At 38.1% G+C, this 21522-nt stretch overlaps 1 protein-coding gene and 14 pseudogenes across 1 annotated transcript in view; all 15 read left to right on the top strand.

Moving 5' to 3' along the window:
- Positions 1 to 388: 388 nt before the first annotated feature.
- On the top strand, positions 389 to 507 carry LOC127936253 (uncharacterized; annotated as a pseudogene).
- A 921-nt stretch (positions 508 to 1428) lies between these two features.
- Positions 1429 to 1547, top strand: LOC127936254 (uncharacterized; annotated as a pseudogene).
- Positions 1548 to 2470: 923 nt separating this feature from the next.
- LOC127937448 (uncharacterized) lies at positions 2471 to 2589 on the top strand (annotated as a pseudogene).
- A 1063-nt stretch (positions 2590 to 3652) lies between these two features.
- LOC127936582 (uncharacterized) lies at positions 3653 to 3771 on the top strand (annotated as a pseudogene).
- Positions 3772 to 4272: 501 nt separating this feature from the next.
- On the top strand, positions 4273 to 4391 carry LOC127935980 (uncharacterized; annotated as a pseudogene).
- A 1076-nt stretch (positions 4392 to 5467) lies between these two features.
- On the top strand, positions 5468 to 5586 carry LOC127936255 (uncharacterized; annotated as a pseudogene).
- Positions 5587 to 6647: 1061 nt separating this feature from the next.
- LOC127936257 (uncharacterized) lies at positions 6648 to 6766 on the top strand (annotated as a pseudogene).
- Positions 6767 to 7690: 924 nt separating this feature from the next.
- On the top strand, positions 7691 to 7809 carry LOC127937224 (uncharacterized; annotated as a pseudogene).
- Positions 7810 to 8308: 499 nt separating this feature from the next.
- On the top strand, positions 8309 to 8427 carry LOC127935981 (uncharacterized; annotated as a pseudogene).
- Positions 8428 to 10063: 1636 nt separating this feature from the next.
- LOC127937508 (uncharacterized) lies at positions 10064 to 10182 on the top strand (annotated as a pseudogene).
- Positions 10183 to 11103: 921 nt separating this feature from the next.
- Positions 11104 to 11222, top strand: LOC127936258 (uncharacterized; annotated as a pseudogene).
- A 1344-nt stretch (positions 11223 to 12566) lies between these two features.
- Positions 12567 to 12685, top strand: LOC127936259 (uncharacterized; annotated as a pseudogene).
- A 1059-nt stretch (positions 12686 to 13744) lies between these two features.
- On the top strand, positions 13745 to 13863 carry LOC127936925 (uncharacterized; annotated as a pseudogene).
- A 924-nt stretch (positions 13864 to 14787) lies between these two features.
- Positions 14788 to 14906, top strand: LOC127936583 (uncharacterized; annotated as a pseudogene).
- A 3890-nt stretch (positions 14907 to 18796) lies between these two features.
- LOC127934946 (E3 SUMO-protein ligase ZBED1) overlaps positions 18797 to 21522 on the top strand; it is a 157632-nt gene continuing 154906 nt past the window's right edge. The window contains exon 1 of the mRNA XM_052532534.1: positions 18797 to 18839. Within this exon, the coding sequence (XP_052388494.1) occupies positions 18797 to 18839 (43 nt within the window). The remainder of the gene's footprint in view (positions 18840 to 21522) is intronic.

Consider the following 21522-nt stretch of genomic DNA (forward strand, 5'->3'; position numbering starts at 1 on the left):
ATACCAGGTGCTTTAAATTTTTGGATATTTTTCACGAATTATATAATAATCTTGCAAAAAAAAAAAAAAAAAAGAAGAAGTCAATGCCCGATCTCTGAATCTTAGCAGGTTAAGGTCTGGTTAGTACTTGAATGATAGACCGCCAAGGAATACCAGGTGCTTTAAGCTTTTGGAATTTTTTCACTTAGTATATAATAAATTTGGCAAAAAATAGAGTCAATGCCCGATCTCTGAATATAAGCAGGTTTGGGCCAGGTTAGTACTTGGATGAGAGACCGCCTAGGAATACCAGGTGCTTTAAGCTTTTGGGGTTTCTTTCCTACTTTTATAATGTACTGGCGAGTAGATTGGCTGATCTTTAAATAGCCTTCTCTTTGCAGCAGTCTTCGCTTATGGCCATACCAGCCTGGCTATGCCCGATCTTGTCTGATCTCGTAAGCTAAGCAGGTTTGGGCCTGGTTAGTGCCTGGATGGGAGACCGCCTGGGAATGCCAGGTACTGTAAGCTTTTTTGAAATTTTTCACTTAGTATATAATAATTTTGCCAAAAAATTAGAGTCAATGCCCGATCTCTGAATATAAGCAGGTTTGCGCCAGGTTAGTACATGGATGGGAGACTGCCTGGGAATACCAGGTGCTTTAAATGTTTGGATATTTTTCACGAATTATATAATAATCTTGCAAAAAAAAAAAAAGAGTCAATGCCCGATCACTGAATTTTAGCAGGTTTAGGTCTAGTTAGTACTTGGATGAGAGACCGCCAAGGAATACCAGGTGCTTTAAGCTTTTGGAATTTTTTCACTTAGTATATAATAAATTTGGCAAAAAATAGAGTCAATGCCCGATCTCTGAAAATAAGCAGGTTTGCGCCAGGTTAGTACATGGATGGGAGACTGCCTGGGAATACCAGGTGCTTTAAATTTTTGGATATTTTTCACGAATTATATAATAATCTGGCAAAAAAAAAAAAAAAGAGTCAATGCCCGATCTCTGAATCTTAGCAGGTTTAGATCTGGTTAGTACTTGGATGAGAGACCGCCAAGGAATACCAGGTGCTTTAAGCTTTTGGAATTTTTTCACTTAGTATATAATAAATTTGGCAAAAAATAGAGTCAGTGCCCGATCTCTGAATATAAGCAGGTTTGGGCCAGGTTAGTACATGGATGGGAGACTGCCTGGGAATACCAGGTGCTTTAAATTTTTGGATATTTTTCACGAATTATATAATAATCTGGCAAAAAAAAAAAAAAAATAGAGTCAATGCCCGATCTCTGAATCTTAGCAGGTTTAGGTCTGGTTAGTACTTGGATGAGAGACCGCCTAGGAATACCAGGTGCTTTAAGCTTTTGGGGTTTTTTTCCTACTTTTATAATGTACTGGCGAGTAGATTGGCTGATCTTTAAATAGCCTTCTCTTTGCAGCAGTCTTCGCTTATGGCCATACCAGCCTGGCTATGCCCGATCTTGTCTGATCTCGTAAGCTAAGCAGGTTTGGGCCTGGTTAGTGCCTGGATGGGAGACCGCCTGGGAATGCCAGGTACTGTAAGCTTCTTTGAAATTTTTCACTTAGTATATAATAATTTTGCCAAAAAATTAGAGTCAATGACCGATCTCTGAATATAAGCAGGTTTGCGCCAGGTTAGTACATGGATGGGAGACTGCCTGGGAATACCAGGTGCTTTAAATGTTTGGATATTTTTCACGAATTATATAATAATCTTGCAAAAAAAAAAAAAGAGTCAATGCCCGATCACTGAATTTTAGCAGGTTTAGGTCTAGTTAGTACTTGGATGAGAGACCGCCAAGGAATACCAGGTGCTTTAAGCTTTTGGAATTTTTTCACTTAGTATATAATAAATTTGGCAAAAAATAGAGTCAATGCCCGATCTCTGAATATAAGCAGGTTTGCGCCAGGTTAGTACATGGATGGGAGACTGCCTGGGAATACCAGGTGCTTTAAATTTTTGGATATTTTTCACGAATTATATAATAATCTGGCAAAAAAAAAAAAAAAAGAGTCAATGCCCGATCTCTGAATCTTAGCAGGTTTAGATCTGGTTAGTACTTGGATGAGAGACCGCCAAGGAATACCAGGTGCTTTAAGCTTTTGGAATTTTTTCACTTAGTATATAATAAATTTGGCAAAAAATAGAGTCAGTGCCCGATCTCTGAATATAAGCAGGTTTGGGCCAGGTTAGTACATGGATGGGAGACTGCCTGGGAATACCAGGTGCTTAAAATTTTTGGATATTTTTCACAAATTATATAATAATCTTGCAAAAAAAAAAAAAAAAATAGAGTCAATGCCCGATCTCTGAATCTTAGCAGGTTTAGGTCTGGTTAGTACTTGGATGAGAGACCGCCTAGGAATACCAGGTGCTTTAAGCTTTTGGGGTTTCTTTCCTACTTTTATAATGTACTGGCGAGTAGATTGGCTGATCTTTAAATAGCCTTCTCTTTGCAGCAGTATTCGCTTATGGCCATACCAGCCTGGCTATGCCCGATCATGTCTGATCTCGTAAGCTAAGCAGGTTTGGGTCTGGTTAGTACTTGGATGAGAGACCGCCAAGGAATACCAGGTGCTTTAAGCTTTTGGAATTTTTTCACTTAGTATATAATAAATTTGGCAAAAAATTAGAGTCAATGCCCGATCTCTGAATATAAGCAGGTTTGCGCCAGGTTAGTACATGGATGGGAGACTGCCTGGGAATACCAGGTGCTTTAAATGTTTGGATATTTTTCACGAATTATATAATAATCTTGCAAAAAAAAAAAAAAGAGTCAATGCCCGATCTCTGAATTTTAGCAGGTTTAGGTCTGGTTAGTACTTGGATGAGAGACCGCCAAGGAATACCAGGTGCTTTAAGCTTTTGGAATTTTTTCACTTAGTATATAATAAATTTGGCAAAAAATAGAGTCAATGCCTGATCTCTGAATATAAGCAGGTTTGGGCCAGGTTAGTACATGGATGGGAGACTGCCTGGGAATACCAGGTGCTTTAAATGTTTGGATATTTTTCACGAATTATATAATAATCTTGCAAAAAAAAAAAAAAAGAGTCAATGCCCGATCTCTGAATTTTAGCAGGTTTAGGTCTGGTTAGTGCCTGGATGGGAGACCGACTGAGAATGCCAGGTACTCTAAGCTATTTTGAAATTTTTCACTTAGTATATAATAATTTTGCCAAAAAATAGAGTCAATGCCCGATCTCTGAATATAAGCAGGTTTGCGCCAGGTTAGTACATGGATGGGAGACTGCCTGGGAATACCAGGTGCTTTAAATTTTTGGATATTTTTCACGAATTATATAATAATCTTGCAAAAAAAAAAAAAAAAAAAGAAGAAGTCAATGCCCGATCTCTGAATCTTAGCAGGTTAAGGTCTGGTTAGTACTTGAATGATAGACCGCCAAGGAATACCAGGTGCTTTAAGCTTTTGGAATTTTTTCACTTAGTATATAATAAATTTGGCAAAAAATAGAGTCAATGCCCGATCTCTGAATATAAGCAGGTTTGGGCCAGGTTAGTACTTGGATGAGAGACCGCCTAGGAATACCAGGTGCTTTAAGCTTTTGGGGTTTCTTTCCTACTTTTATAATGTACTGGCGAGTAGATTGGCTGATCTTTAAATAGCCTTCTCTTTGCAGCAGTCTTCGCTTATGGCCATACCAGCCTGGCTATGCCCGATCTTGTCTGATCTCGTAAGCTAAGCAGGTTTGGGCCTGGTTAGTGCCTGGATGGGAGACCGCCTGGGAATACCAGGTACTCTAAGCTTTTTTTAAATTTTTCACTTAGTATATAATAATTTTGCCAAAAAATAGAGTCAATGCCCGATCTCTGAATATAAGCAGGTTTGCGCCAGGTTAGTACATGGATGGGAGACTGCCTGGGAATACCAGGTGCTTTAAATGTTTGGATATTTTTCACGAATTATATAATAATCTTGCAAAAAAAAAAAAAAATAGAGTCAATGCCCGATCTCTGAATCTTAGCAGGTTTAGGTCTGGTTAGTACTTGGATGAGAGACCGCCAAGGAATACCAGGTGCTTTAAGCTTTTGGAATTTTTTCACTTAGTATATAATAAATTTGGCAAAAAATAGAGTCAATGCCCGGTCTCTGAATATAAGCAGGTTTGGGCCAGGTTAGTACTTGGATGAGAGACCGCCTAGGAATACCAGGTGCTTTAAGCTTTTGGGGTTTCTTTCCTACTTTTATAATGTACTGGCGAGTAGATTGGCTGATCTTTAAATAGCCTTCTCTTTGCAGCAGTCTTTGCTTATGGCCATACCAGCCTGGCTATGCCCGATCTTGTCTGATCTCGGAAGCTAAGCAGGTTTGGGCCTGGTTAGTGCCTGGATGGGAGACCGCCTGGGAATGCCAGGTACTCTAAGCTATTTTGAAATTTTTCACTTAGTATATAATAAATTTGGCAAAAAATAGAGTCAGTGCCCGATCTCTGAATATAAGCAGGTTTGCGCCAGGTTAGTACATGGATGGGAGACTGCCTGGGAATATCAGGTGCTTTAAATTTTTGGATATTTTTCACGAATTATATAATAATCTTGCAAAAAAAAAAAAAAAAAAAAAAAAAAAAGAGTCAATGCCCGATCTCTGAATCTTAGCAGGTTTAGGTCTGGTTAGTACTTGGATGAGAGACCGCCAAGGAATACCAGGTGCTTTAAGCTTTTGGAATTTTTTCACTTAGTATATAATAAATTTGGCAAAAAATAGAGTCAATGCCCGATCTCTGAATATAAGCAGGTTTGGGCCAGGTTAGTACATGGATGGGAGACTGCCTGGGAATACCAGGTGCTTTAAATTTTTGGATATTTTTCACAAATTATATAATAATCTTGCAAAAAAAAAAAAAAAATAGAGTCAATGCCCGATCTCTGAATCTTAGCAGGTTTAGGTCTGGTTAGTACTTGAATGATAGACCGCCAAGGAATACCAGGTGCTTTAAGCTTTTGGAATTTTTTCACTTAGTATATAATAAATTTGGCAAAAAATAGAGTCAGTGCCCGATCTCTGAATATAAGCAGGTTTGGGCCAGGTTAGTACATGGATGGGAGACTGCCTGGGAATATCAGGTGCTTTAAATTTTTGGATATTTTTCACGAATTATATAATAATCTTGCAAAAAAAAAAAAAAAAGAAGAAGTCAATGCCCGATCTCTGAATCTTAGCAGGTTAAGGTCTGGTTAGTACTTGAATGATAGACCGCCAAGGAATACCAGGTGCTTTAAGCTTTTGGAATTTTTTCACTTAGTATATAATAAATTTGGCAAAAAATAGAGTCAATGCCCGATCTCTGAACAAAAGCAGGTTTGGGCCAGGTTAGTACTTGGATGAGAGACCGCCTAGGAATACCAGGTGCTTTAAGCTTTTGGGGTTTCTTTCCTACTTTTATAATGTACTGGCGAGTAGATTGGCTGATCTTTAAATAGCCTTCTCTTTGCAGCAGTCTTCGCTTATGGCCATACCAGCCTGGCTATGCCCGATCTTGTCTGATCTCGTAAGCTAAGCAGGTTTGGGCCTGGTTAGTGCCTGGATGGGAGACCGCCTGGGAATGCCAGGTACTGTAAGCTTTTTTGAAATTTTTCACTTAGTATATAATAATTTTGCCAAAAAATAGAGTCAATGCCCGATCTCTGAATATAAGCAGGTTTGCGCCAGGTTAGTACATGGATGGGAGACTGCCTGGGAATACCAGGTGCTTTAAATGTTTGGATATTTTTCACGAATTATATAATAATCTTGCAAAAAAAAAAAAAAGAGTCAATGCCCGATCTCTGAATTTTAGCAGGTTTAGGTCTGGTTAGTACTTGGATGAGAGACCGCCAAGGAATACCAGGTGCTTTAAGCTTTTGGAATTTTTTCACTTAGTATATAATAAATTTGGCAAAAAATAGAGTCAATGCCTGATCTCTGAATATAAGCAGGTTTGGGCCAGGTTAGTACATGGATGGGAGACTGCCTGGGAATACCAGGTGCTTTAAATGTTTGGATATTTTTCACGAATTATATAATAATCTTGCAAAAAAAAAAAAAAGAGTCAATGCCCGATCTCTGAATTTTAGCAGGTTTAGGTCTGGTTAGTGCCTGGATGGGAGACCGACTGAGAATGCCAGGTACTCTAAGCTATTTTGAAATTTTTCACTTAGTATATAATAATTTTGCCAAAAAATAGAGTCAATGCCCGATCTCTGAATATAAGCAGGTTTGCGCCAGGTTAGTACATGGATGGGAGACTGCCTGGGAATACCAGGTGCTTTAAATTTTTGGATATTTTTCACGAATTATATAATAATCTTGCAAAAAAAAAAAAAAAAAAGAAGAAGTCAATGCCCGATCTCTGAATCTTAGCAGGTTAAGGTCTGGTTAGTACTTGAATGATAGACCGCCAAGGAATACCAGGTGCTTTAAGCTTTTGGAATTTTTTCACTTAGTATATAATAAATTTGGCAAAAAATAGAGTCAATGCCCGATCTCTGAATATAAGCAGGTTTGGGCCAGGTTAGTACTTGGATGAGAGACCGCCTAGGAATACCAGGTGCTTTAAGCTTTTGGGGTTTCTTTCCTACTTTTATAATGTACTGGCGAGTAGATTGGCTGATCTTTAAATAGCCTTCTCTTTGCAGCAGTCTTCGCTTATGGCCATACCAGCCTGGCTATGCCCGATCTTGTCTGATCTCGTAAGCTAAGCAGGTTTGGGCCTGGTTAGTGCCTGGATGGGAGACCGCCTGGGAATGCCAGGTACTGTAAGCTTTTTTGAAATTTTTCACTTAGTAAATAATAATTTTGCCAAAAAATAGAGTCAATGCCCGATCTCTGAATATAAGCAGGTTTGCGCCAGGTTAGTACATGGATGGGAGACTGCCTGGGAATACCAGGTGCTTTAAATGTTTGGATATTTTTCACGAATTATATAATAATCTTGCAAAAAAAAAAAAAAGAGTCAATGCCCGATCTCTGAATTTTAGCAGGTTTAGGTCTAGTTAGTACTTGGATGAGAGACCGCCAAGGAATACCAGGTGCTTTAAGCTTTTGGAATTTTTTCACTTAGTATATAATAAATTTGGCAAAAAATAGAGTCAATGCCCGATCTCTGAATATAAGCAGGTTTGCGCCAGGTTAGTACATGGATGGGAGACTGCCTGGGAATACCAGGTGCTTTAAATTTTTGGATATTTTTCACGAATTATATAATAATCTGGCAAAAAAAAAAAAAAAAAAGAGTCAATGCCCGATCTCTGAATGTTAGCAGGTTTAGATCTGGTTAGTACTTGGATGAGAGACCGCCAAGCAATACCAGGTGCTTTAAGCTTTTGGAATTTTTTCACTTAGTATATAATAAATTTGGCAAAAAATAGAGTCAGTGCCCGATCTCTGAATATAAGCAGGTTTGGGCCAGGTTAGTACATGGATGGGAGACTGCCTGGGAATACCAGGTGCTTTAAATTTTTGGATATTTTTCACAAATTATATAATAATCTTGCAAAAAAAAAAAAAAAATAGAGTCAATGCCCGATCTCTGAATCTTAGCAGGTTTAGGTCTGGTTAGTACTTGGATGAGAGACCGCCTAGGAATACCAGGTGCTTTAAGCTTTTGGGGTTTCTTTCCTACTTTTATAATGTACTGGCGAGTAGATTGGCTGATCTTTAAATAGCCTTCTCTTTGCAGCAGTCTTCGCTCATGGCCATACCAGCCTGGCTATGCCCGATCTTGTCTGATCTCGTAAGCTAAGCAGGTTTGGGCCTGGTTAGTGCCTGGATGGGAGACCGCCTGGGAATACCAGGTACTCTAAGCTTTTTTGAAATTTTTCACTTAGTATATAATAATTTTGCCAAAAAATAGAGTCAATGCCCGATCTCTGAATATAAGCAGGTTTGCGCCAGGTTAGTACATGGATGGGAGACTGCCTGGGAATACCAGGTGCTTTAAATGTTTGGATATTTTTCACGAATTATATAATAATCTTGCAAAAAAAAAAAAATAGAGTCAATGCCCGATCTCTGAATCTTAGCAGGTTTAGGTCTGGTTAGTACTTGGATGAGAGACCGCCAAGGAATACCAGGTGCTTTAAGCTTTTGGAATTTTTTCACTTAGTATATAATAAATTTGGCAAAAAATAGAGTCAATGCCCGATCTCTGAATATAAGCAGGTTTGGGCCAGGTTAGTACTTGGATGAGAGACCGCCTAGGAATACCAGGTGCTTTAAGCTTTTGGGGTTTCTTTCCTACTTTTATAATGTACTGGCGAGTAGATTGGCTGATCTTTAAATAGCCTTCTCTTTGCAGCAGTCTTTGCTTATGGCCATACCAGCCTGGCTATGCCCGATCTTGTCTGATCTCGGAAGCTAAGCAGGTTTGGGCCTGGTTAGTGCCTGGATGGGAGACCGCCTGGGAATGCCAGGTACTCTAAGCTATTTTGAAATTTTTCACTTAGTATATAATAAATTTGGCAAAAAATAGAGTCAGTGCCCGATCTCTGAATATAAGCAGGTTTGCGCCAGGTTAGTACATGGATGGGAGACTGCCTGGGAATATCAGGTGCTTTAAATTTTTGGATATTTTTCACGAATTATATAATAATCTTGCAAAAAAAAAAAAAAAAAAAAAAAAAAAGAGTCAATGCCCGATCTCTGAATCTTAGCAGGTTTAGGTCTGGTTAGTACTTGGATGAGAGACCGCCAAGGAATACCAGGTGCTTTAAGCTTTTGGAATTTTTTCACTTAGTATATAATAAATTTGGCAAAAAATAGAGTCAATGCCCGATCTCTGAATATAAGCAGGTTTGGGCCAGGTTAGTACATGGATGGGAGACTGCCTGGGAATACCAGGTGCTTTAAATTTTTGGATATTTTTCACAAATTATATAATAATCTTGCAAAAAAAAAAAAAAAATAGAGTCAATGCCCGATCTCTGAATCTTAGCAGGTTTAGGTCTGGTTAGTACTTGAATGATAGACCGCCAAGGAATACCAGGTGCTTTAAGCTTTTGGAATTTTTTCACTTAGTATATAATAAATTTGGCAACAAATAGAGTCAGTGCCCGATCTCTGAATATAAGCAGGTTTGGGCCAGGTTAGTACATGGATGGGAGACTGCCTGGGAATACCAGGTGCTTTAAATTTTTGGATATTTTTCACAAATTATATAATAATCTTGCAAAAAAAAAAAAAAAAATAGAGTCAATGCCCGATCTCTGAATCTTAGCAGGTTTAGGTCTGGTTAGTACTTGGATGAGAGACCGCCAAGGAATACCAGGTGCTTTAAGCTTTTGGAATTTTTTCACTTAGTATATAATAAATTTGGCAAAAAATAGTCAATGCCCGATCTCTGAATATAAGCAGGTTTGGGCCAGGTTAGTACATGGATGGGAGACTGCCTGGGAATACCAGGTGCTTTAAATTTTTGGATATTTTTCACAAATTATATAATAATCTTGCAAAAAAAAAAAAAAAATAGAGTCAATGCCCGATCTCTGAATCTTAGCAGGTTTAGGTCTGGTTAGTACTTGAATGATAGACCGCCAAGGAATACCAGGTGCTTTAAGCTTTTGGAATTTTTTCACTTAGTATATAATAAATTTGGCAAAAAATAGAGTCAGTGCCCGATCTCTGAATATAAGCAGGTTTGGGCCAGGTTAGTACATGGATGGGAGACTGCCTGGGAATACCAGGTGCTTTAAATTTTTGGATATTTTTCACGAATTATATAATAATCTTGCAAAAAAAAAAAAAAAAGAAGAAGTCAATGCCCGATCTCTGAATCTTAGCAGGTTAAGGTCTGGTTAGTACTTGAATGATAGACCGCCAAGGAATACCAGGTGCTTTAAGCTTTTGGAATTTTTTCACTTAGTATATAATAAATTTGGCAAAAAATAGAGTCAATGCCCGATCTCTGAACAAAAGCAGGTTTGGGCCAGGTTAGTACTTGGATGAGAGACCGCCTAGGAATACCAGGTGCTTTAAGCTTTTGGGGTTTCTTTCCTACTTTTATAATGTACTGGCGAGTAGATTGGCTGATCTTTAAATAGCCTTCTCTTTGCAGCAGTCTTCGCTTATGGCCATACCAGCCTGGCTATGCCCGATCTTGTCTGATCTCGTAAGCTAAGCAGGTTTAGGCCTGGTTAGTGCCTGGATGGGAGACCGCCTGGGAATGCCAGGTACTCTAAGCTTTTTTGAAATTTTTCACTTAGTATATAATAATTTTGCCAAAAAATAGAGTCAATGCCCGATCTCTGAATATAAGCAGGTTTGCGCCAGGTTAGTACATGGATGGGAGACTGCCTGGGAATACCAGGTGCTTTAAATGTTTGGATATTTTTCACGAATTATATAATAATCTTGCAAAAAAAAAAAAAGAGTCAATGCCCGATCTCTGAATTTTAGCAGGTTTAGGTCTGGTTAGTACTTGGATGAGAGACCGCCAAGGAATACCAGGTGCTTTAAGCTTTTGGAATTTTTTCACTTAGTATATAATAAATTTGGCAAAAAATAGAGTCAATGCCTGATCTCTGAATATAAGCAGGTTTGGGCCAGGTTAGTACATGGATGGGAGACTGCCTGGGAATACCAGGTGCTTTAAATGTTTGGATATTTTTCACGAATTATATAATAATCTTGCAAAAAAAAAAAAAGAGTCAATGCCCGATCTCTGAATTTTAGCAGGTTTAGGTCTGGTTAGTGCCTGGATGGGAGACCGACTGAGAATGCCAGGTACTCTAAGCTATTTTGAAATTTTTCACTTAGTATATAATAATTTTGCCAAAAAATAGAGTCAATGCCCGATCTCTGAATATAAGCAGGTTTGCGCCAGGTTAGTACATGGATGGGAGACTGCCTGGGAATACCAGGTGCTTTAAATTTTTGGATATTTTTCACGAATTATATAATAATCTTGCAAAAAAAAAAAAAAAAGAAGAAGTCAATGCCCGATCTCTGAATCTTAGCAGGTTAAGGTCTGGTTAGTACTTGAATGATAGACCGCCAAGGAATACCAGGTGCTTTAAGCTTTTGGGGTTTCTTTCCTACTTTTATAATGTACTGGCGAGTAGATTGGCTGATCTTTAAATAGCCTTCTCTTTGCAGCAGTCTTCGCTTATGGCCATACCAGCCTGGCTATGCCCGATCTTGTCTGATCTCGTAAGCTAAGCAGGTTTGGGCCTGGTTAGTGCCTGGATGGGAGACCGCCTGGGAATGCCAGGTACTGTAAGCTTTTTTGAAATTTTTCACTTAGTATATAATAATTTTGCCAAAAAATAGAGTCAATGCCCGATCTCTGAATATAAGCAGGTTTGCGCCAGGTTAGTACATGGATGGGAGACTGCCTGGGAATACCAGGTGCTTTAAATGTTTGGATATTTTTCACGAATTATATAATAATCTTGCAAAAAAAAAAAAAGAGTCAATGCCCGATCTCTGAATTTTAGCAGGTTTAGGTCTAGTTAGTACTTGGATGAGAGACCGCCAAGGAATACCAGGTGCTTTAAGCTTTTGGAATTTTTTCACTTAGTATATAATAAATTTGGCAAAAAATAGAGTCAATGCCCGATCTCTGAATATAAGCAGGTTTGCGCCAGGTTAGTACATGGATGGGAGACTGCCTGGGAATACCAGGTGCTTTAAATTTTTGGATATTTTTCACGAATTTATATAATAATCTGGCAAAAAAAAAAAAAAAAAAAGAGTCAATGCCCGATCTCTGAATGTTAGCAGGTTTAGATCTGGTTAGTACTTGGATGAGAGACCGCCAAGCAATACCAGGTGCTTTAAGCTTTTGGAATTTTTTCACTTAGTATATAATAAATTTGGCAAAAAATAGAGTCAGTGCCCGATCTCTGAATATAAGCAGGTTTGGGCCAGGTTAGTACATGGATGGGAGACTGCCTGGGAATACCAGGTGCTTTAAATTTTTGGATATTTTTCACAAATTATATAATAATCTTGCAAAAAAAATAAATAAAGAGTCAATGCCCGATCTCTGAATCTTAGCAGGTTAAGGTCTGGTTAGTACTTGGTTGAAAGACCGCCTAGGAATACCAGGTGCTTAAAGCTTTTGGAATTTTTTCACTTAGTATATAATAAATTTGGCAAAAAATAGAGTCAATGCCCGATCTCTGAATATAAGTAGGTTTGGGCCAGGTTAGTACATGGATGGGAGACTGCCTGGGAATACCAGGTGCTTTAAATTTTTGGATATTTTTCACGAATTATATAATAATCTTGCAAAAAAAAAAAAAAAAAAGAAGAAGTCAATGCCCGATCTCTGAATCTTAGCAGGTTAAGGTCTGGTTAGTACTTGAATGATAGACCGCCAAGGAATACCAGGTGCTTTAAGCTTTTGGAATTTTTTCACTTAGTATATAATAAATTTGGCAAAAAATAGAGTCAATGCCCGATCTCTGAATATAAGCAGGTTTGGGCCAGGTTAGTACTTGGATGAGAGACCGCCTAGGAATACCAGGTGCTTTAAGCTTTTGGGGTTTCTTTCCTACTTTTATAATGTACTGGCGAGTAGATTGGCTGATCTTTAAATAGCCTTCTCTTTGCAGCAGTCTTCGCTTATGGCCATACCAGCCTGGCTATGCCCGATCTTGTCTGATCTCGTAAGCTAAGCAGGTTTGGGCCTGGTTAGTGCCTGGATGGGAGACCGCCTGGGAATGCCAGGTACTGTAAGCTTTTTTGAAATTTTTCACTTAGTATATAATAATTTTGCCAAAAAATAGAGTCAATGCCCGATCTCTGAATATAAGCAGGTTTGCGCCAGGTTAGTACATGGATGGGAGACTGCCTGGGAATACCAGGTGCTTTAAATGTTTGGATATTTTTCACGAATTATATAATAATCTTGCAAAAAAAAAAAAAGAGTCAATGCCCGATCTCTGAATTTTAGCAGGTTTAGGTCTGGTTAGTACTTGGATGAGAGACCGCCAAGGAATACCAGGTGCTTTAAGCTTTTGGAATTTTTTCACTTAGTATATAATAAATTTGGCAAAAAATAGAGTCAATGCCTGATCTCTGAATATAAGCAGGTTTGGGCCAGGTTAGTACATGGATGGGAGACTGCCTGGGAATACCAGGTGCTTTAAATGTTTGGATATTTTTCACGAATTATATAATAATCTTGCAAAAAAAAAAAAAAGAGTCAATGCCCGATCTCTGAATTTTAGCAGGTTTAGGTCTGGTTAGTGCCTGGATGGGAGACCGACTGAGAATGCCAGGTACTCTAAGCTATTTTGAAATTTTTCACTTAGTATATAATAATTTTGCCAAAAAATAGAGTCAATGCCCGATCTCTGAATATAAGCAGGTTTGCGCCAGGTTAGTACATGGATGGGAGACTGCCTGGGAATACCAGGTGCTTTAAATTTTTGGATATTTTTCACGAATTATATAATAATCTTGCAAAAAAAAAAAAAAAAAGAAGAAGTCAATGCCCGATCTCTGAATCTTAGCAGGTTAAGGTCTGGTTAGTACTTGAATGATAGACCGCCAAGGAATACCAGGTGCTTTAAGCTTTTGGAATTTTTTCACTTAGTATATAATAAATTTGGCAAAAAATAGAGTCAATGCCCGATCTCTGAATATAAGCAGGTTTGGGCCAGGTTAGTACTTGGATGAGAGACCGCCTAGGAATACCAGGTGCTTTAAGCTTTTGGGGTTTCTTTCCTACTTTTATAATGTACTGGCGAGTAGATTGGCTGATCTTTAAATAGCCTTCTCTTTGCAGCAGTCTTCGCTTATGGCCATACCAGCCTGGCTATGCCCGATCTTGTCTGATCTCGTAAGCTAAGCAGTTTTGGGCCTGGTTAGTGCCTGGATGGGAGACCGCCTGGGAATGCCAGGTACTGTAAGCTTTTTTGAAATTTTTCACTTAGTATATAATAATTTTGCCAAAAAATAGAGTCAATGCCCGATCTCTGAATATAAGCAGGTTTGCGCCAGGTTAGTACATGGATGGGAGACTGCCTGGGAATACCAGGTGCTTTAAATGTTTGGATATTTTTCACGAATTATATAATAATCTTGCAAAAAAAAAAAAAAGAGTCAATGCCCGATCTCTGAATTTTAGCAGGTTTAGGTCTAGTTAGTACTTGGATGAGAGACCGCCAAGGAATACCAGGTGCTTTAAGCTTTTGGAATTTTTTCACTTAGTATATAATAAATTTGGCAAAAAATAGAGTCAATGCCCGATCTCTGAATATAAGCAGGTTTGCGCCAGGTTAGTACATGGATGGGAGACTGCCTGGGAATACCAGGTGCTTTAAATTTTTGGATATTTTTCACGAATTATATAATAATCTGGCAAAAAAAAAAAAAAAAGAGTCAATGCCCGATCTCTGAATGTTAGCAGGTTTAGATCTGGTTAGTACTTGGATGAGAGACCGCCAAGCAATACCAGGTGCTTTAAGCTTTTGGAATTTTTTCACTTAGTATATAATAAATTTGGCAAAAAATAGAGTCAGTGCCCGATCTCTGAATATAAGCAGGTTTGGGCCAGGTTAGTACATGGATGGGAGACTGCCTGGGAATACCAGGTGCTTTAAATTTTTGGATATTTTTCACAAATTATATAATAATCTTGCAAAAAAAAAAAAAAAAAATAGAGTCAATGCCCGATCTCTGAATCTTAGCAGGTTTAGGTCTGGTTAGTACTTGGATGAGAGACCGCCTAGGAATACCAGGTGCTTTAAGCTTTTGGGGTTTCTTTCCTACTTTTATAATGTACTGGCGAGTAGATTGGCTGATCTTTAAATAGCCTTCTCTTTGCAGCAGTCTTCGCTTATGGCCATACCAGCCTGGCTATGCCCGATCTTGTCTGATCTCGTAAGCTAAGCAGGTTTGGGCCTGGTTAGTGCCTGGATGGGAGACCGCCTGGGAATACCAGGTACTCTAAGCTTTTTTGAAATTTTTCACTTAGTATATAATAATTTTGCCAAAAAATAGAGTCAATGCCCGATCTCTGAATATAAGCAGGTTTGCGCCAGGTTAGTACATGGATGGGAGACTGCCTGGGAATACCAGGTGCTTTAAATGTTTGGATATTTTTCACGAATTATATAATAATCTTGCAAAAAAAAAAAAAATAGAGTCAATGCCCGATCTCTGAATCTTAGCAGGTTTAGGTCTGGTTAGTACTTGGATGAGAGACCGCCAAGGAATACCAGGTGCTTTAAGCTTTTGGAATTTTTTCACTTAGTATATAATAAATTTGGCAAAAAATAGAGTCAATGCCCGATCTCTGAATATAAGCAGGTTTGGGCCAGGTTAGTACTTGGATGAGAGACCGCCTAGGAATACCAGGTGCTTTAAGCTTTTGGGGTTTCTTTCCTACTTTTATAATGTACTGGCGAGTAGATTGGCTGATCTTTAAATAGCCTTCTCTTTGCAGCAGTCTTCGCTTATGGCCATACCAACCTGGCTATGCCCGATAGTGGTACAGTCCAGGAAGTGAGTAGCTGAAAGAGCAAACAGAGAGTCTTTACATCTAAAACAGTATTTAAATTCGTTTTTATTTTTGAAATAACCTTTGTTTTCAAAAGTTAAAGTTTACTTTGTGTCTAAAGTGTTCCCCCAGCAGCCTGTGCTGTTTGGGGGACCATCAAATACAGTTTTATTTCTGTGATGGAAATAGAAAGCATGGCAGCAAACAAAGAACTCAAAATGAAAGACAGACAAGCAATCAATGGACAAAGCATGGATAATGACAGCGGAAAAGGACATCAATCCTCCATGAATGCAAGCGAGGAAAGGAGGAATATCAGAAAAGAGGTATGTGGAGAACACCATGAGAAATATTCCAAAGAGTTGACTGTGGAAGTTGAAGTGGCAGGAACAGAAAAAATCTCTATGATGGACTTATTAAGAGGTGTAAAGAAGGAGTGTGGAGAAGTGGTGGGATGCAGAGTGAGGGGAGAAAGGTCATACGAACTTACAATGAAGGATGATATGGCAAAGAGTAAACTGATGGACGGTGTTAGAGTAAAAGGAGCAATGGTGCACGCCAGAGACATTGTGAACAATGAAATGGTAGTGTCATTTATTAACCTGCCAGTTTATTTGGAAGATCAGAAGATTTTTGCAAAGCTGGAAGAATGGGGAGTTAAACCACTGTCCGCCATTAAGCGCCGGGTATGGCCAGGAACTGATATTTTAGATGGAACGAGATTTTTAAAAGTCCGGTTCACTGATGAAGTTCGCTCACTCCCATATTCAACCAGGTTTGAAACATTAAGAGGCACAGAGTACTTTCGTGTCATACATGACAGGCAGGTGCGTGTATGCAGGTTGTGCATTAAAACAGGACATTTATTTCGAGAATGCCCAGAGTTTAAATGTTTTTCATGTGGCAAGGTAGGCCACTATGCAAGGGAGTGTGGAGAGCAAACAGAGAGAGTAATAGAGGAGGAGGGTGAGCAAAGTGAAGACGATGAGAGGAGGGAAGACGATCAAACAGAGAAGCAAAGCACAGTGAGCGAGGATGACATGGAGGTTACAAAATATGGAGGAGAAAGTGGTAATGGACAGGATGGAGATGTAAGGGGACATAGAGCTGGAACAGCTGGTGAGGAGGCCGATGATGGAGAAAGGAGGGAGGAAGAGGAAGAAGAGGAGGAGAAGCAAGATGAACAAGACGAAGAGGAGGAAGAGTATGAAGAGGATGTAAAGCTACTGGGAACTAAACAAGAGAAAAAAGTAGAGCAACAAGCAGTACCTCAAAGGAAAGAAAGTAAGATTCCTCAACGAATGCAGACAACACTACAAAAACTGACTGTCAAAAGAAAGGCGGAGAGAGATAAGGACAGAATTGAACTGATAAAAGAACAACGCTCTGGTACATGAATTCTATAATGGTATTATATGTTTTGGGTTAAAAAAGAAATATATATATATATATATATAATTTTTTCTTTGGTTTGCTGGCATGGTTTCTGTAACTTCAGTAAATGCAAATGGGTTAAGGAATATTAACAAGTTGAAGGAATTAAAATTTACGTATAGGAGTGATATAATTTGTATTCAAGAAACAAATTGGGATGATGAAAAAGTGAGAGAAGTAAAGGATTTATGGAAGGGAGATATATACTTTAATAATGGTGCAAAAAATGCAAGGGGTGTAGCGATAATGATTAAAAAAGATAGGATTGAAAATGTAAGGCAGGTGTACAGAGATCAGATAGGGAGAATTTTAGTTATAGAATTTAAATTCAGAGGTATTGAATTCAGATTAATTAATATATATGTTCCCAACGTGGAAAATGATAAGAGATGTTGTATTGAGGAGCTAAGGGATCTAATTGTTGGAAGGTGCATAATAGTAGGCGACTTTAACATTATATGTAGTAGATTGGATGTTGGGAAAGCAGGGAGTTTCAGGTGGGAAAAATCAAGATTAATGTTAATGGAAGTAATGAGGGATAAGGGATTACTTGATGTATGGAGACATGAGAATCCGGAGAAGAGAGAGTTCACAAGGAGGCAGATGAGAGAAGGGATATTAAAGCAGAGTAGGATTGATTTAGTGATAGTGCAGGGAGATACCATAAGTTACATTGATGAAATAAGACATCAGCAGAATAACTTTAGTGATCATGATGGGGTTAGGTTTAGGATCAAAGTCGGAAGGAGAGAGGTGGGTGGAGGGATGTGGATACTAAATGCAGTGTATATTGAAGAAGACGAGTATAGACAACAGATGAAAGTGTTACTACTTCAGGAAAATCAGTGGTTGGAGGAATGCTTGGAGGAGGATGAATTTAATAATGACATTGGTAAGAGATGGGAGGAGGTAAAACATAAAATTAAAGCTTTAAGCATAAGGTATAGTAAGAAAAGAAAAGAGAGGATGATGAAAGAGGAAAGGGAGCTTAGAGAGCAAGTGAGGATAGAACTCAGCAGAGTAGATGATGAAGAAGGATATTGCATGGAAAAGTATATAGAAGCAAATATGAGGTTAGAGAGATATGAGAAAGAAAAATGCAAAGGAGCAATTTTAAGGAGTAAGGCGAAATATGCACTGGAAGGAGAAAAGTGCACAGGGTATTTCCTGGGTTTAGAAAAAAGAAGGCAAGGTAAGACATATATCCATGAAATATATTCAAAAAAGAGAGAGATAATAACAGACTATGTAGATATATTGGAGAGGGTGCAAGAGTTTTATGGTGAGTTGTATATGAGAGGATGTGTGGATGAGGCAAGTATAGAGGACGTATTGAAGTGTGTAGAGAGGGAGCTAGGGGAAGAAGAAAAGGGATGGTGTGATAGAGAGATAGAGGAAGAAGAGGTTATAGCTGCAATAGAAGGTTTAAGAAGTGGGAAAAGCCCAGGAAGTGATGGGATAGGGACAGAATGGTACAAATTATATAAAAATGATGTAGCACCAATTTTAGTGGAAGTATATAAAGGAATGGAGAGAACAGAAATAATACAGAGTAAAATGGTAGAGGGAGTGATAACACTAGTTTTTAAGAAGGGGAATAAATTAGATTTAGAAAATTATAGGCCGATTAGCTTGTTAAACACAGACTACAAAATACTCACCAAAGTTTTGGCAAACAGGATGAAAAGAGTAATCGGAGATATTATTCAGCCAACACAAAGCTACAGCATTCCTGGAAGAGATATAGCAGATACAATTGGAACAATCAGAGATGTGATTGAGTATATGAAGAGGGATGGGAAGGGTGGGATAGTGTTGGGGATAGACTGGAACAAGGCCTTTGATAGGGTCGAACACAAGTTTTTATTTAAGGTCTTGGAAAAGTTTGGTTTTGGGGAGAGAATGGTAGGATGGGTGAGGAGATTGTATGGAAGTGCAAGAAGCTGTGTAAAGGTGAACGGAATATTGACAGATACATTTGATGTGGGAAGGTCAGTGCGGCAAGGCTGCCCGCTATCCGCTTTGTTATACGCCCTTTCTGTGGAACCTTTGGCATCATTAATTAAGAGAGACAAGAGAATAAGAGGAATTGAGTTGCCATATGGAGGGAAGTGTATAATTAACCAGTATGCCGATGACACAACAGTGACAGTAAGGGAAATAAGCAGTGTGGGAAAGGTTTTAGAGTTGGTGGAAAAATATGGAAAGGCATCAGGGGCGAAAATAAATAGAGAAAAATCTGAAATAATGTATATAGGAGAAGTAGAAAGATCTGATGTAGGTGTGAGGGTTGAGGAAAAGTACATGAAAGTGTTGGGTGTATATTTAGGGGTAGATTCAAAGGAGGCAAGGGATATAACATGGGCTGGAGTGATAAATAAGATAAGAACAGTTTGTATTGCATGGAAAGGAAGAAAATTAAGGATAAAAGGGAAAATAATTGTGGTTAATAATCTTATGCTGTCGGTATGTGTATATGTAATGAGTGTAATTGAAATGCCTGAGTGGGTGATGAATGAGTTAAATAAAATTGTACATGATTTTATATGGGAAGGGAAGGGAGTGAAAATTGCACAAAAAACATTAGTGGCGAGGAAACAGGAAGGTGGACTAAAGCTGATTGATTTAGAAACAAAAAAGTTGGCAATAAGAATAAAAACTGTTAAAAAATATATGGAAGGAAGATGGGAGTTTGGTTGGAGAGAATTTTTAAAGAAATATATTGATGATGTTGGAAGAATGGGAGAGTATGGGTGGTATATGGGCTTTAAGCAGTCAATGACTGTGGGAATGCCAGACATATACAGGGAGGTGATGGAGGCATGGAGGCAATTCCTGCCAAAAGTAGAATATGATTGCACAGAGGTGCACACATTTATAAATTTGCCATTGTTTTTAAATGATAAATTTAAACACAACAATAAAACATTGTATGAGCCCAAATTCTTAGAAGCCGGAATAAGGCAAGTGAAAGATATTATATATGAAGTTATTCCAGGTTTTCTTAGAAATAACTGTATATATGACTCCGTGTGTGAGTTGGATGGCATGGAGAGCAGAGTAAAGGTGGAAAATATATATGAAAGAATTAAAGCAAGTCTACCATCGAAATGGGTGAATGTTATAGAAAAAAGTTGTGTAAAGAAAAAACAACAGGATTTGCCTGAGATGTACATAATGAAAGATGGGGAAAAATATAATATAAAAAGCATTAGCGTAAAGAAAGTCTATGACCTGTTTATAATGGATCAAATAAAAGTGCCAGCATCTGAAAAAGTATGGAGTAGGGTGTTTGAAGACTTGGATGTAAAGAAAATATGGTCAAATATGGACATAAAATACAATACTATAGAATGTGAAAATAATGACTTCTTAATAAGACACAATAGAATCTATACAAATGTAGTACTAAACAAAATAAATAATGCTAATAATGTGATGTGTGATGTATGTAACAAGGAACATGAGACTTTTTTGCATTATTTTTTGCAATGTGATGAATTAAAAGATTTTTTTGTTTTCTTAAAAAGTCTATTAAAAAATAATTGTTTTGAGGATGTGAATTTGGAGGAGGGATGGGGAAAAATATTTTTATTTGGAGTGTTTCAGAAGACGACAGCAATAGACTTTTGGTTTATCAATTATGTTCTAAGCCACGCCAGATTAGCTGTTGTACTTAGACGGAATTATGCACACTTTGAAGGGAGAAAAGTCAAAATAAAAGACTTGTTCAAAGCAATAATGACAAGAGATATTGAAATGTGCTATAAATATGGGGGAGATGATGTGAAGGAATTCTTTGTAACTGGAAACAAATTCATAAAAGAAGGAGAGAGAAAAGAGGTTTTGTATAACTGGTAAAAATTATGTTCTGAAGGTAAAAAAAAAAAAGAAAAATGAAATGATTATGTTGTTTAATGTGAACAATTGAAACTGAACTGTAAATTTGTGAATTTCAATAAAAAAGAAAAAAAAAAAAAAAGGCTATGCCCGATCTTGTCTGATCTCGTAAGCTAAGCAGTTTTGGGCCTGGTTAGTGCCTGGATGGGAGACCGCCTGGGAATGCCAGGTACTGTAAGCTTTTTTGAAATTTTTCACTTAGTATATAATAATTTTGCCAAAAAATAGAGTCAATGCCCGATCTCTGAATATAAGCAGGTTTGCGCCAGGTTAGTACATGGATGGGAGACTGCCTGGGAATACCAGGTGCTTTAAATGTTTGGATATTTTTCACGAATTATATAATAATCTTGCAAAAAAAAAAAAAAGAGTCAATGCCCGATCTCTGAATTTTAGCAGGTTTAGGTCTAGTTAGTACTTGGATGAGAGACCGCCAAGGAATACCAGGTGCTTTAAGCTTTTGGAATTTTTTCACTTAGTATATAATAAATTTGGCAAAAAATAGAGTCAATGCCCGATCTCTGAATATAAGCAGGTTTGCGCCAGGTTAGTACATGGATGGGAGACTGCCTGGGAATACCAGGTGCTTTAAATTTTTGGATATTTTTCACGAATTATATAATAATCTGGCAAAAAAAAAAAAAAAAAAAAGAGTCAATGCCCGATCTCTGAATGTTAGCAGGTTTAGATCTGGTTAGTACTTGGATGAGAGACCGCCAAGCAATACCAGGTGCTT

This window comes from Carassius gibelio, chromosome A19 (assembly GCF_023724105.1).
Source record: "Carassius gibelio isolate Cgi1373 ecotype wild population from Czech Republic chromosome A19, carGib1.2-hapl.c, whole genome shotgun sequence".
Classification (NCBI taxonomy): domain Eukaryota; kingdom Metazoa; phylum Chordata; class Actinopteri; order Cypriniformes; family Cyprinidae; genus Carassius; species Carassius gibelio.